The sequence below is a fragment of the Notamacropus eugenii genome, chromosome 3 (assembly GCF_028372415.1).
Source record: "Notamacropus eugenii isolate mMacEug1 chromosome 3, mMacEug1.pri_v2, whole genome shotgun sequence".
In the NCBI taxonomy this organism is placed as follows: domain Eukaryota; kingdom Metazoa; phylum Chordata; class Mammalia; order Diprotodontia; family Macropodidae; genus Notamacropus; species Notamacropus eugenii.
The window spans coordinates 381310377-381325601 of NC_092874.1; the positions used below are offsets into that span (position 1 = coordinate 381310377).

Genomic DNA, 15225 nt, shown 5'->3' on the forward strand with positions numbered 1-15225 from the left:
GCTACAGGTCCATCAGGGCTACTGCTCCTGGGTGCTGAGGAGAAGTACAGGGACTACCCAGCCCCAGTCTTGTCCACAGGGAGTCAAGAATCCATACAAAGAACCCCATATTGAATAAGTGCAGGCTGAATACATCAGCCAGTAAGTCAAGAAGCATTTATTAATTGCCCAAATTTAATGGGCGTGGTTGACTTAGTGGATAAAGAACTGACCTTGGAGCCAGAAAGACCTAGCCAGAAGTCTCACCTGTCACATGTACTGACTTTATTACCCTGGGCAAGTCACTTAATCTCTCATTTCCCCAGCCAACTCTTTAAGGTTATGAGTTGCAGATGTGGTAACCTGCACTGGTCGAGGGAATTTCATCATCTAGCATTTCACCTGGACTTGCAGGAAGACCTGAGTTCACATCTGCCTTCAGACAGATTAGCTGTGTGGTTCTGGGCAAGTCCCAGAGTTATTGTGAGGGTCAAATGAGATAATATTTGTATTTCTTCCTCCCTCCCTCCCTCCCTTCCTCCCTCCCTTCCTTCCTTCCTTCCTTTCTTCCCATTCAAAAACAAGAGGGAGAAGAAAGAGGAAATGATGCTCCAGTTAGATACTCAATAGACATTCTGCTATAAGGAGGTGGGAACCTTGGGTTATAGTTTTTTGGATTACCTGCAAATGTCAGTTATCTTATTGCCTAAGCAACAGAGAGCCATGATGGCATGGCCAGGGGGACCAGAGCTCAAGTCCTTCTTCTGACACATATTGACTGTGTGGCCCTAGACAAGTCATGTAACATCTCACTACTCTAGGTTGTGCTCCCTTCATGCAAAGGAGAATTGCATTAGTTTGCTGGTCATTCTCCCTGCCATAAATCTCTTCCCCCGGGGCAGCTAGATGGCACAGACTATTGGCGCTGGAGTCAGGAGGATCTGAGTTCAAATCCAGCCTCAGACACTTCTTATCTGTGTGACCTTGGGCAAGTCACTTAACCCTGATTGTCTCCCACTACCAACAAATCTCTTCTCCCTATTGCAGTCCATCCTACCCTCAGCTGCCAAAGTGATCTTCCTAAAACATGGATCTGACTACATCAACTCCCATTCAATAAACTTCAGTGACTCCCTGTCCTCTCCAGGACCAAATGTCAAATCCTCTGGCATCCAGAACTCTGCATAAGCTGCCCCAATACACCTTCCATCTCATGTACTCTGGGGCACTGTCCTCCAGCCTGTTCTATCTCCTGACTCTGGGCATTTTCTCTGACTGGCTCTCATGCCTGGAATGCTCTCCCTCCTCATCCCTACCTGGCTTCCTTCAAGCCTCAGATGAAATGCCACCTTCCACAGACAGCCTTTCCCAATCTGATTCTGTCCAGTTTCTCTGCCTATATCTTGTTGGTATCTGACTGCTTACATGTTGTCTCCTCTACTAGACTGTGAGTGTCTCCATATATGTATGTGTGTGTGTGTGTGTATAAATATACATATATATACATATATATATACACACTTGCATAGCCTTGAAGAGTACTTCTCAGTGCTCTGGGCACCTCTGAAGGCTGTATGTTGCAAAGGCTCTGACCAGTATTGGTGGGAGGAGTTTCCTTGTCTGAGAGGTCACTATATTAATGAAGCCACAGGTCCAATCCTTATTGCCTAGATATATGTTTCACCCTCCTTCCCCCCCAGCATGGATAATGGAGAAGGGGCTGCAGGAAACGGTTTGATGTGTATTACTGTCCACTGTCCCTGGCCTGATTTTGGACAGTGAACAATCTTAAAAGATCAAATAGGACAGGAGAAGGATTAATGTGGAAATATGTTTAGTATCGTTATACATGTGTGACCTGTATCAGATGGCATGCTGTCTTGAGGAGGGGGAGGGGAAGAAAGGAGAGAAAATTTAGAACTCTGAATCTTTTTTTTCCCTTAATATATAATTTATTTATTTTTCAGTTTTCAGCATTGACTTCCACAAGAATTTGAATTCCAGATTTCCTCCCCATCTCTCCCACCCCAGGACAGCATGTTCCCTGTGCACCCTTTCCTCTAGTCTGTCCTCCCTTCTATCACCCCCGACCCCTTCTTCCATCCCCCTCCCCTCTATTTTTCTGTACCCCATTGCCTGTACATCTTAGTTCCCAGTCGCATGCAAAAACAATTTTTAAAATTCATTTTTAAAGCTTTGAGTTCCTTATCCTCTCCCTTCCTCCCTCCCTCCCCACCCTCATTAAGAAAGCAAGCATTTAGAAATAGATTATACATGTGTAGCCGTGCAAAACACTTCCATAGTGATGGGGAATTCTAAATCTTATGAAAGGGAATGTTGAAAACTAAAAATAAATATTTTAAAAGGAAAAAAAAGAATTGAGGAGGGGGTAGTAAGCACTGCTGCAGAGCCAACCTCTCCACAGGCCAGGGATAGGGAAACTAGCTCAGAGAGATCACTTATTTGGGGAGGAAAAAGGCAAGTGAGAGGCTTCCTAATTGAGGTTCCTACATTCTGCTGAATAGGAAGAATGCCATTCATCTGGTGACAAGTAATAAATCCTTCCTGGCCAGGCACCATTTCTCTGTGCTGACTCAGACCCTTCTGATTGGGGAACAGGGTGGCTCATTCCTGCTGTCCCTTCCCTGTCCCACAGCTCCCCGATCCTGTATCATTGACAAGGATGAGCTTAAGGATGGATTGAGGGTCCTCATCCCCATGGATGATAAGCTGTTGTATGCTGGGCATGTGAAGACTGTGCACTCGCCTGACATGTGAGTCATGTGAGGGGCCGGGCCCCTCCCCTCAACCTGGGTAAAGGCTAAAAGCAGAGGGGACTAAGGAGGGGGCATGGGAAGTCACGCTTTGTCATCACTCTCTGATACCATCCTAGGGCCAGAAAGGATCCCAGGAACATAGGGAAAACCAAGACCGTGAAGAAAAAGATGGTGCCTCAAACTAAGACCTGGTGCTGGTTAGGCCCTTCCTTCAGTGGAACTGGTGGAGGCTTTTCAGATTTCCCAAAGCTCCCATTGTCACTGATGAAAACCCTTTTAATACAGTTCATTACTCTAGACCAAGGACTGGTGAAGCCTGTGGGTCCTTTCTCAGAATCTTATTCTTAAATGCATAAAATAAAATGCATAGGATTAGAAAGGAAATTAATTATTATGAAATAGTTATATTTTTTAAAAGGAGTTTCTGGACCCCAGGTTAACAATTCCTAATCTTGATTACAGCTTCATTTAGACTGAGGAATCCCTGCATAACTTACTAATCACTGGTCCAATTCCTCTCCACCTCCACATCCAACTGAATTCAGAAGACGTTTGTTAATAGTGTTTCCGTAGTGTGTACAGGAAGAGGACAATGAGAGGTGGGATGGTGTAGTGGGTAGAGAGATGACCTAAGAGCAAGGAAGACTTGGTTTGAAAATGGCTCCATGACCCTGGACAAGTCATTAACTTTTATCTCAGTTTCCTCATCTGTAAAATGGGGATAACAGCACCTACCTTGCAGGGTTGTTGTGAGGATTATATGAGATTGTTAAATGCTTAGCACACTACCTGGCACATAGACAGTGCTATATAAATGTTAGCTTTTGTTTTTATTATTATTGACATTTTCCCTGTCACTTTCTTAAGTCCAGACAGTTGGCAAAACAACCAAGTCTTGATTTGCATCATTTTATGGTTAAGTAAATGCCCACCCTGAAAACTGAACCATCCAGTACCACCCGGACCCAGCACAGTCCTTCCTGTCTTTATCCCAAGACCTCACCGTAATAACACACTCATTCTCTGTTGGCAAATAGGTACCCTCAGTGGTCATTACCATTAGTAGTACTAAGGGGTGGGTAGGGCCAGGTTAGGGGGCTGGAGCTAAGAAATCCAGGTCCTTCCGTGAGTTTGAAGAAGCAAGTACAGCTCTGCTGGGTTGTGCTTTCAGCTTGAGCCACTTTATTTTAATTATTTAAAATTTTATTTTTTTAATATATTTTTTTCTAATAACAAAAGTTTATTCTCTACTTTCCCCTCAACCCCCACAGAAAGGGATGGGGAACTCTCCTGACAAAAGTATGTAGTCAAGCAGAACAAATTCCCAAATCAGCCGTGTCTAAAAATATATCTTCTTTTATCCCCCGAAGTCCCCTGTCTCTCAAGAGGTAGCATACTTCCCCTTGGTCCTCTGTAATCACATTTGGTCACTTTGTGAACTCTCTACGTGAGTTCTCTCTATCAAGGTCTCTCTTAAGAACCTTGGAATTGATTGCATGACATGGGAGACACTGGCACAGGACTACCCAGCGTGGTGTGTCCTCATTAGAGAAGGTGCTATATGCCATGTGCAAAGCAGAATTGCATTAGCTCAAAAGAAGCCTGAAATGTGCACATTTAGAGGATCCACCCCAAACGTTCATATGGACTATTTGTGCCTGACTTGTGGTAGAGCATTGTGAGCTCATACTGGTCTGATCAGCCCCAGTCAGACATGCTGTAACTTGACTAACAGAATGATGTCATTTTGATCCTCTTTGAGAATGAAGGGCGACAACAGCCGACCAACTAATCAATGTTGATCAAAGATCTTAAGTCTTTCAAAGTTGTTTGTCTTTTCAGTATTGTTGTGTAATGTTATTGTGTAACAGCAGCAGAGATTTCTCCCAGTTCTGCTCAGTTCTTACTCCTTCAGTTCATACAAGTCTTCCCAAGTTTCTCTAAAATATTCCCTTGAGTTTTTATATTACTTCATTCCAAATATATCCCTAACCAGTGCCAAAGAATTTAAAAAGAATGAAAAAGAGCAAATCAGCAAGCCAAGCAACATAGCGACTGAGCCTGACACGTTTGATATTCCATACCCACACTCCTCCACTTATCCAAAGAAGGGAGGTGCTTTTTTTTTGACATTTAATTGCCTGTTTCTTTCTAAAATTCTCTTGGAGGTTCTTCTGTTCTGTTGCGTTGGTCCTCTCCCAAGTTCCATTAAAAGACACCTACTTGGTGTAAGACCGAAGATAATGACACATGGAACAGTGTGGAACAGTGTTAGGATACTAGGGGAAAGAGGCATGGAATAGGGAAAGGACTTCATTTAAGGCATCTCCCTTGGTCATCATTTGACCCATCAGTGATAGTCAGAGAGGAGCTGCCCTTCATTTAATAGTCTCAGTGGAGAAAGGAGCCATGTCCTGGGGAGGGAGGGTGTGGCCATGTCAGGCCAGAGAAGGAAGAGGAAGGCTATGGAGGAAGCTTTCCATGTTGATGATAATGTCACAGTGGCTTGACACTTGCACTGATCTGGTGTTGTAGATACCGGGTGGTGGTGGAAGGAGAGAGGGGCAACCGACCCCACATCTATTGTCTGGAGCAGCTCCTGCAGGAAGCAGTGAGTAAACATGATCTTTTCCTTTGGATTGGAGGACTTGAGGGAGAAGAGGAAGAAAGTTCAGAGGGGGAAAACATTATAGTCATTCCACAGAATTCCAGTTTCAAGGAGAAATAGAGAGAAGGTGTAAGGTTTTTCATCTTCCGTGCCCTTTGGAAGAAGTGTTGAGTTAGGACGAAGACTTAATCTCTCCCCAGCACCCCAATTTTTTTAAAATAAATTTTTATGGATATCTTTTGTTTTTATATCACCTAATTTTCCCCCTTTATCCCTTTCTCTTTCCTTTCCCTTCCCAGAGAATCATTCTGTATAACAGAATTTTTGTTAGAAAGATAAAAAGTAGAAGAGGCAGGGAGAAAATCAGCAAAAGCTATCAGTGCATCCCAAAAGTCTGATCTTCAAGGAAGTAGGGGAGAAATACAGAAAAAAATTGAAAAGGTTTTCACCTACCCATTCCATTGGGAAGCCTGATTTTGGACACCCATACCTACGGGTGATTTTTTTCAATCTCTGGGCTGAATCAGTAAGGGTTTTTTGTATTCTTTCCCATTACCATTAAGAGAACACCTGCTAATGTCAACTGATAACTCTCCAAAGAGTCTAGATCTGGTCTGCAAGCCAGTTGCCAAGCCCTGGTGAGGAAAGCCCAAGGAATACTAGGGACAGACTGGGAGCATGGTTCTTTCAGGGTAGCTCAAGGAGACCCCACTGTATTCACTCTGTTGCCCCCTCCCACAGATCATAGACGTGAAACCCCCTTCAATCAGATTCTTGCCTGAGGGAACCAGGATTGCAGCTTATTGGAGCCAGCAGTACCGCTGTCTGTACCCTGGCACTGTGGTCCGAGGTAAGCCATTCCCCACCCACCATCTTTTCTGACCAGTTTTCTTGGTAATTTGTGTCAATGTCAGAAAAAGTTTTAAACTCCTGATTTAGCTCTGTCCTCATGAGGGCCCCCACACCCACGTCCATAGTTCCCTGACTTCTTTCAAGACTTAGTTCAAATCCCACTTTCTGCAGGATGCTTTTCCTGGTCTTCTCTGCAGCTCCTGCCTTCCCCAGACACTCTTCCATTTATACGCCTACTTATTCAAATAATGTCTCCTCCATTGGAATGAGAGCTTCTTAAGGGTAGGGACCATGCTTCTTTTAATGGGGGGGGCATTCTTTTTATCCCCAGTGCTTGGCATAGTGCCTGGAACAAAGGAAGCTTTTGCTTATTGGTTGGCTCATAGCATCCTGAGATAAAAATGAAGTATTATCTCACTTTCACAGACCTAGGATTCCACTGTTTCTCTTTCTTGTACTGGAGAGGGAGAGAGAGAGAGAGAGAGAGAGAGAGAGAGAGTGTTTGTGTCTGTGTGTCTGTGTGTATGTCCGTGTATGTGTTGGGGGAGGACATGGAAAGGTGGACATCACACTTCCAACCACTACTATCCCTAGAAGGAACAAGGCTGGTGGTAAAACATATTAAAGGATAAGAGACCATTAGTACTCACCATTCTGACATGCCTATCCTCTCCTTCCAATGCATTGCACTCAGGGAGTTCTTGTAAATTGATTCACTTAAATTTTACGTAATGAGTGCTTTAAAAAAAATCGCTTGCATTTTTATTAACATTTTATGGGTGGAGAAACCGAGTCATAAAGAGGTTAAGTGACTTTATCCAGAGTCACAAAACAAATTGGTTGCTGACTCTAAACTAGAATCGAGGTCCCCTGCATCATTCATTTATCCTTCATTCTGGAGGTCATTTGATTTGGAAACAGACTACTTTAGGAGCCACTTGGAACTGGGTTTTGTATGATGCCTTTCTACCTTCAAAACACACACACACACACACACACACACACGAACACACACACAGATCCCATAGACACACACTCACACCCCACCCTCTCCTATACAGACTAAGAGCCCATACATATACACTTGCATACACACACCTTACACAGACACTAAGAACCACCCCCCACACACATACACACACACTTAAATGAACACCTCAGCTACAGAGACTAAGAGCCAGTAGACATGCACACACTCACACACCCACTTCTGCCATAGACTGATTCGACAGACACACATACGTAATGCTCAAATACATCCCCATACACACACACACCTGCCCCCCCAACACATACCCTGCACGCACAGACTAATCCCATGTACACAAACACACACTTGCCTGCGAATAAGTGTGCATGTGCGCGCACACACACATACACACACACGCACGCACATGCGCTCATACACATACCTCAGACATAGAGACTAAGAGCCTGTATACACATGCATACACGCACATACACATGCACATACACACCTCAGACACATGCGCACACACACACACACACGTGCGCTCATACACATACCTCAGACACAGAGACTAAGAGCCTATACATACACACACGTGCACACCCACACACACAACCTTCTACAATTTGGGGTGGACCAGCGTTATGGCCCTTGTAATGACTCCCTCTGCCTCTCCCCTCTCCTCTCTCAGGGGCTCTAGACCTTGAGGAAGATGGGGATCTGATCACAGTAGAATTTGATGATGGGGACACTGGGAGGATTCCCTTATCTCACATCCGCCTCCTGCCACCAGACTACAAGATTCAGTGTAAGTGTGGACAGACAACCTAGGGGCTTTGAGGCTAGGGGGCTGGGCCCCTCAGCTGCATCTCTGGGTGACACCCTCCAGGAGACCTGTCTCAGAGTCGATCAGAGCTCCGTTAAGCACGCTTTTCTTCTGCAGACTTCCTTCTGCCAGGAGGGAGTCCCGGGGAAGCACAGCATGGACTTTTGTGACCTCTCTGGAAGTCACTTTCTATTTCTAGGTCTGACCTAAGACAAGTCCAGGCTGGCTGTGAAGCCCATTTACCCACATTGAGAATCCTGCTGGCTCTGTCCTTTCCCCTGGGGAGCCTCATGGCTGCTTTGGTCCCTTTGTTTAACCTTCCTGAGAGCTGTAGGCAGTCTCAGCATACATCTTCATGAATGAGAAATAGAGAAATGGAGTGGATATTAGTCTGGGGATTCCCTGGGGTGGGGCAGGTGTGCATTTTAACGGGGATTCCCAGAACGTATCAAATGGTTAGAAAGTCCCTTTTTTCCCCACAGATGCCCATTACCCTGGGCTTGCAGTGAGCTCCAGGTACAGGGAAAGATTGAGGGGTAGCAGGAATGCTAGGGGGATCCAGACACTCCATGTGCGAGCATGGAAATGCCAGGGACTAGACCCAACCTTGGGTTCAGGCTCACCATGGCAGATTCTGAGCCTCTCCTGTACTTGCTTCCACAGGTGCAGAACCCTCCCCTGCCCTCCTTGTGCCCAGTGCCAAACGCCGAAGCCGAAAATCCAGCAAGGATGCTGGAGAAGGAAAAGAGGGCAGCTCCCTGGGGTCCGAGGAATCTGGAGCTAAGGGCAAAGGTCGTGGTCGGAAACCAAGCACCAAGGGCAAAGGTGGGAAGTTGGACCTGGAGGTTCTAAGCTGTGTCTCTGAGTTCTCCTTTCTCCTTAGAGTGGAAATTCTCCCTCATCCTCTGATCACAGAATCATAGACCTCATAATAGCATTTTAAAGATACCAGAATGCTTTACAAATATTATCTTTTGATCCTCACAACAACTTTGTGAAATAGGGACTATTATTATCCTTATTTTACAGATGAGGAAAGTGATGCTAAAAGGTTAAATGACTTTCCTGAGTTCCCATGGCTAGTAAGTTTCTATGCAAAAGTCGAATTCAGGCCTTCCTGACTTTTAGATTAGTGTTCTGTCTCCTACAACACCTAGCTTCCTCTAGAGCTGAAAGACACCACCGAGAGCATCTACTCTCATCTCCCCATTTTACATATGAAGAAACTTGAGGCCCAGAGGTTCAATGACTTGCCTATTTTGTAGGATCATAGATCCAGGGGTGGAAGGAACCTCAGAGGCCTTGTCATCCAGCTCCCTCATTTCTAACCATGAGCAAACTGAAAACCCTCAAGTCTTCCACAGCTGCTAAATGTCACAGCCTTCCTTCCAAAATCCATTTGAATCGATGTGTTTTGCAGCCAGAGTCTGGCCTTGACACTGCTTTCTTGAATACATGGTGGTACACCACCATGTCTTGTCTCCTTGAGAAAAGTTTAGGAAGGAGCCCACCTCTTAACCTCCCAAAGGAACTAACTCTCCCTAATTCCACCTGGGGCGTGGAGGCCGAGAGAGGCTGGGTTATCCTTCATGCCCTCTCATTGCACATTCCCTGGACCCTCAATTGGCAGCAGAATCTTGGGCTGGGTGGACCCATGAGTTTGATTCAGTGTGACATACTCCCTTGCTTTTCTGACTTTTTAATCTCTGGAATTCAAAAATCAGACTCACCCTCCTCTCCCCTCTTACTGCTTTTCCCTTCAGCAATAGTGCTGGCTTCAGTTGGGTCATTGGGAGAATAAGTCAAGATATTAGCAATGTCCAACTAGGGAGAAGGCTGTTGAGGAATCCCATTTACAATGTTTTATGTGGAAAAGAGCTTCCCGAGTACTGGCTGGAGAAACCTGCTTTAAACATTCCCCCACCCCCGCCAATAAGCCATGTTGCCAGGTGGCTGGGGGGGTAACCTAGGGGCTCCCATTGGCTTGGAGATTTCAGACTTGGCTGAAGAAACCAGGGTAGCAGCTGGTGTGGCAGCTGGGGCTAGGCACCAGAGCACTCAACTGTATCCCTGTGGCTGATGGAGATCCCCATGAAAGGAAGCCCCAGTCATAAATGCCCTCTGCTTTTGATGTGTGCCCTTCTCCCTCAGGGGCCCTTAGCCTGTCTGTTTTCTGCTCCCTTCCAGAAGAGGCGAGTCTCCCAGAAGAAGGGGCCCAGACTGACCCTTCTCCAGGTGCCTCTTTGACGCAGGACAAGCCAGGCAGTCTGGGCAAGCCGGCCACTAAGAACTCCAAGAAGAACCCACCAGGGCTCCCCGAGGAGAAGCGGAACAAAGCGGCCAAGATGAGAATGCCCCCCAAGTTGCCCTCTTTCCAGACACCCACATTCAGTACAGCATTGGCCCCAGAGGCATATGGGGAGCTGACAGCTTTCAGTGCAGCTGACAGCCCGTCCTCGGGAAGGTCGAAAGCAAAGAAGGGCAGAGTGGCGGAGGAGGTGGCTGAGTTTGGCCCAGCCTCCAAAGGTTCACGGAGGCCAGCTGAGGGCGAGCTCCTCATCAAGCTGGACCACGAAGGGGTGACCTCTCCTAAGAGCAAGAAGACAAAGGAGGCCATGATGTTGCTGGAGGACTCGGGTCTGGGCAGCCGAAGGGACAGCAAGACACTCACGGGATTGGGCAGCTACCCTTCCTTGGGCGAGGCCAAGACCAAGCCTCCTAGGGGGAAGGCCCCTGAAGGGGACTCTCTGGCACCCAGTTTTGCAGGCAAATTTGATGGCTCCGGGGACCCACTGACCACCACGGAGAAGGACAAGACCGAGGCCGCAGAGGCTGCCGAGGAGTCAGAGAGCGGCAGCAGCAGCAGCAGCTCAGAGACTGAAGGGGAGGAAGAAGGAGACAAGAATGGAGGGGATGCCCACGGACAGGACAGCAGCTCATCCAGCTCCCGGGCCTCCAGCCCAGTGTCTTCATCCAATTCCTCATCTTCGTCGTCATCGTCCTCCTCCTCCTCCAGCTCCAGCTCCTCGTCCTCCTCCTCGTCCTCCTCATCTTCCTCTTCTTCATCCTCCTCCTCGTCCTCCACATCCTCCAGCTCCAGCTCCAGCTCCTCATCCTCCTCCTCCACCACAGACGAGGATTCCTCCTGCAGCTCGGATGATGAGGCCCAGGCCGGCCCTTCCTCCGTCCAGCCAGACCTGCCTCCCAAGGCAGCCAAGCAGGCGGGGAAATCTCGGACCTCCTCCCATCCGACGACGGGCAAAAAGCAACTTCAGCAGCCGCCAACCCCTCAGGCACAGAAGGCACAGCCTGGGGGCAGCAAGAGCCGCCCCAAAAAGCGTGAGGGAATCCACCTGCCCACGACCAAGGAGCTGGCCAAGCGGCAGAGACTGCCGTCTGTGGAGAACAGGCCCAAAATCGCCGCCTTCCTCCCAGCCCGGCAGCTGTGGAAGTGGTTCGGCAAACCCACTCAGGTATCGCTTGGTACCCTATCCCTAGACCTCAGTGGTCATTGGGAAGGAGAGGCACTCTCATGGAGTGGCCATAACAAATAAATAAATAATAGCAGATGCATTTTATTATATGTTATAATAACTAAATCATAAAAAATAGCTTCATAGAGCACTTTTCATGATATAGAGCATATTCTCATGAGAACCCTGTGCGGTACCAACTCTTGTAGGAGGGTCACAGAAATTAAGTGATTTGCCCATGATCCATAGCCAGGCAGTGAGATAGGATTTGACCTCTGGTCTAATTGACTCCAAGCTTACACTCCAATATAAAGAAAACCCAGATGGTTGGATCTTAGATTTAAGGTGGGAGTGGATTGTAGAGGTCAACCACCTCATTTTACAGCTAAGGAAACGGAGGTCCAGAGAGGTGAAGAGACTCAGTGTTAGGAAAGTAGTAGTGTCAGAGGTGGGCTTTGACCCCTGGTTCCTCTGACTCACAACCACGTCATGCAAAGCAGTCAATTAAAAGAGGGTCCTGTGCTTTGCCCAAAGGTTCATCTAGAGTTTTTCTTCAAAATAGTAGATTCCTCCAGTGCGGCTAAAATGATTCAGTTACCAACAGTTTCAGTTTGCACACAATTTCACAAATCCATTTATTATGAAAGCAGAGTTTGGTCACCCCATAGGAGTGTCCTCCTTGCTTCTCCCTTCTGTCCACAGAAGGTCATCCCTGTCCCATTCTGGTCAATGAGCAAGAAATGAGTTGCAGAGCTAGCCACTGAGGTACCCATCCTCCCCATTTGCCTAATGGATGGCTTTTTGCATCCACCTTTCCAGTCTCAGGATCAGTCTCGGCTAACCCTTTCCTAACATGGCTGGCTGTTTTTTTTGTTGTCAGCAGTGCCAAGGGAGTTTGGCTCTGGCCTGTTGAAACAAGATTCTTGTTGCCATCTGGGAGTCAACCTAACCACAGGCCTTGGCCTGAGCTGCCTTTGCTGAATCAGATGGTGTAGGCTAATCCTCCATCCTCCAGATAACAGTAACCATAACATTGCTTTAGAATCATGTTTTACTTTTCTTTCAGACACAGAACCCAAAGGAATTTCTCATTTATCCTGGCAACCAAAGTGTGAGTGGGAGTGGAGAATGTGAATCCTATCTTACAGATGGGTTAACTGAGGCACAAAGAGGCCTTGTCCCTAAGACTTAAGGCATTTGTTCTAGGCCTTCCCTGTAACCAGGGAGTCTTAGGGTTTTTGTGTGTAATGCACCCCATTGGTAGTCTGGTAAAGCCTTATGAATCCTTTCTAAAATTAATATTTTTAATGTTTTGGATTACAAAGAAAACCAATTATATTGGGAAAAAGGTGGTCAAAACACTTTTAAAAAACACAACTTTACAGAACCTAGGTCGGGAGCCCCTGCTATAGACCATGGCTTAAGGTAGGCATTGAGACAACTGAACTGCCTATATCCTCCCATCAGTTTGTGGAAGGCAAGGATTCTGACTTTTGGTTTTGGATCCCTAGCACTTACCCCAATGTCTAAAGTGCTTAATAAGTGCTTGAGGATGGATTGATGCCCTCCCCTACATACATGTTCAAGTGCAAGCATAGACATGCATACATGTGTACATGTAACCTACTATTTTTGGCTCTCCACAGAGGCGGGGCATGAAAGGAAAGGCCAGGAAACTCTTCTACAAAGCCATTGTCCGAGGTAAGGAGATAATCCGTATCGGCGACTGTGCAGTCTTCCTGTCGGCTGGCCGGCCCAACCTGCCCTACATCGGTCGCATCCAGAGCATGTGGGAGTCATGGGGGAACAACATGGTGGTACGAGTCAAGTGGTTCTACCATCCTGAGGAGACCAACCCCGGCAAAAAGCTCAATGAAGGCAAGGTAGGTGGCAGGGTCCCCAGGCTAGCAAGAATAGCCTCCAGGAGCTAAAGTTCTGGTCCCCCCAAAATGGCCAACAGATACTGTTTAAAAGTGCTAAGCTCTAGGAAGAACCACAGTTCTCGGCCCATATCCTTAGTTATCTTTGTCCTTAGAGTGGAACAGGAAATGTTCCCAAAGAAGTGAGAGGCCAAGCCAACCAACATCTTCCATACTGATACCAAATTTGTAGGAACTACAGGTAACAAGAGGCCATCTTGAGGAATTTCACCTTGTTCTGCCTGGTGCAGTTCCAGTGGGTCTTTCCTGTACTGTTAGTGTTTATGCCATGGGTTCTTAACCTCTTTTGGTGCTACGGTCTCTTTTGGCAGTCTGGTAAAGCCTATGGACCTTTCTCAGAATCACTTGTTATCCTAGGAGAAAATGAAATATTTATAAAGAGTTCTGCAAACCTCAAAGCTTTACGTAAATTACATCTATTATTATTAATAGATTAATTAAATACATACAATATTAAATACATACAATAAATTCATACAATAAAATTCATAGCATCACAAAGCTAACCAATTATATTGAAATACAGTTGTCAAAATGTTTTGTTTTGTTTTTCTTTTAATTCATGGACCCCAGTTTAAAAACCCCTGCTTTGTGTTTTGAAGTGAATAGGGAGAGAACCTTAGGGTCAGGAAGCCCTGGATTTAAGCCTTGCCTCTGACACAAATCTCTTAACCTCTCAGAGCCCTGAGCACCTTTCATAGACTTTGAAGTTGCAGAGTTAGGTGCCACCTGCCTTGGCAGGGGAATTCCCTACCCAGCAAAGTCCCAGGTCTGGTCTGAAACAAAACACTTTCCAGCTTCAGTGCTTTAACTACTGGCCTAAATTCATCATTCACTTATGGTATTCAGTGAATTACAGTTGGACTCTAATTCTAGACAGATTGTCTTTGCTACTTAAATGGATGTGGTTAGTGTAGATTATTGGTTCTTAAACTAAAGGTCTTCAAATTTATGTGTTTAGGCAGTTAGGGTCAGGTGACTTGCCCAGGGTCACACAGCTAGTAAGTGTCTGAGGCTGAATTTGAACTCAGGTCCTCCTGATTCCAGGACCAGTGCTCTATCCACTGTGCCATCTAGCTGCCCTTCTTTAAATTTATTTTAAAAAATATTTTGATAACTATTTCATTATATAGTTATAATCTTATATATGTATTTGATTTTTGCATTTAAAAGCCATCTAAGAAGGAGTCCATAGGCCTCACCAGATTGCCAGAGGGATTCATGACACAGAAAAACAGTTAAGAACTCCTGGCATAGATTGTCCACTGGGACCACTTGTTCCTTCTTTTGTCCCCCAAAATGTGTATGGGTGATAATAATTGGTGAGCCACTGCTTTAATTGGGGTATCCTATAGAGTTGAGGGTAATGCCATCTTCAGTGCTTTCCTGGTACCTTTGTTGTTGCCCTAGAGAATACCCCCAGATAGCATGTTGAAGCTTGTAAGGAGTCCAGGTTCAGGTCTGTCGACCAAGGTGACTCAGAAATAGAGATCAACTCAAGAGTGACCATCAAGGTAGAGCAATTTGTACCTGACGTGGCTGGCTCTGCCCAGTGCTTTTGGATCCCTGGGCTGGGTGGAGGGAGCAGCCTTGGCATACCATCTGCTTTCAGAGATACTCATTGATTTCTTCTTTTCCCTGCTTTGGGAAACAGCGCTGGGATCAGAAGTCAGGGAGGAGTGTCCCCACAGCCTTGCAGACCTCTAGCCAGAGGAAGGACTTCATGGAGGTAGGTAAAATGGAATTGACAAATGCAAATCTCCTCCTCCAGAGGGCATGGACTCTGTAGCATCTAAGGAG

The 15225-nt window shown here is 46.3% G+C and overlaps 1 protein-coding gene across 1 annotated transcript in view; it reads left to right on the forward strand.

Moving 5' to 3' along the window:
- The window catches only part of TNRC18 (trinucleotide repeat containing 18), a 153486-nt gene that overhangs the window by 134072 nt on the left and 4189 nt on the right, over window positions 1-15225 (forward strand). Inside the window, 8 exon segments of the mRNA XM_072597654.1 lie at window positions 2636-2753; window positions 5292-5367; window positions 6106-6214; window positions 7878-7994; window positions 8676-8837; window positions 10200-11485; window positions 13132-13368; window positions 15080-15154. Of these exon segments, the coding sequence (XP_072453755.1) occupies window positions 2636-2753; window positions 5292-5367; window positions 6106-6214; window positions 7878-7994; window positions 8676-8837; window positions 10200-11485; window positions 13132-13368; window positions 15080-15154 (2180 nt within the window).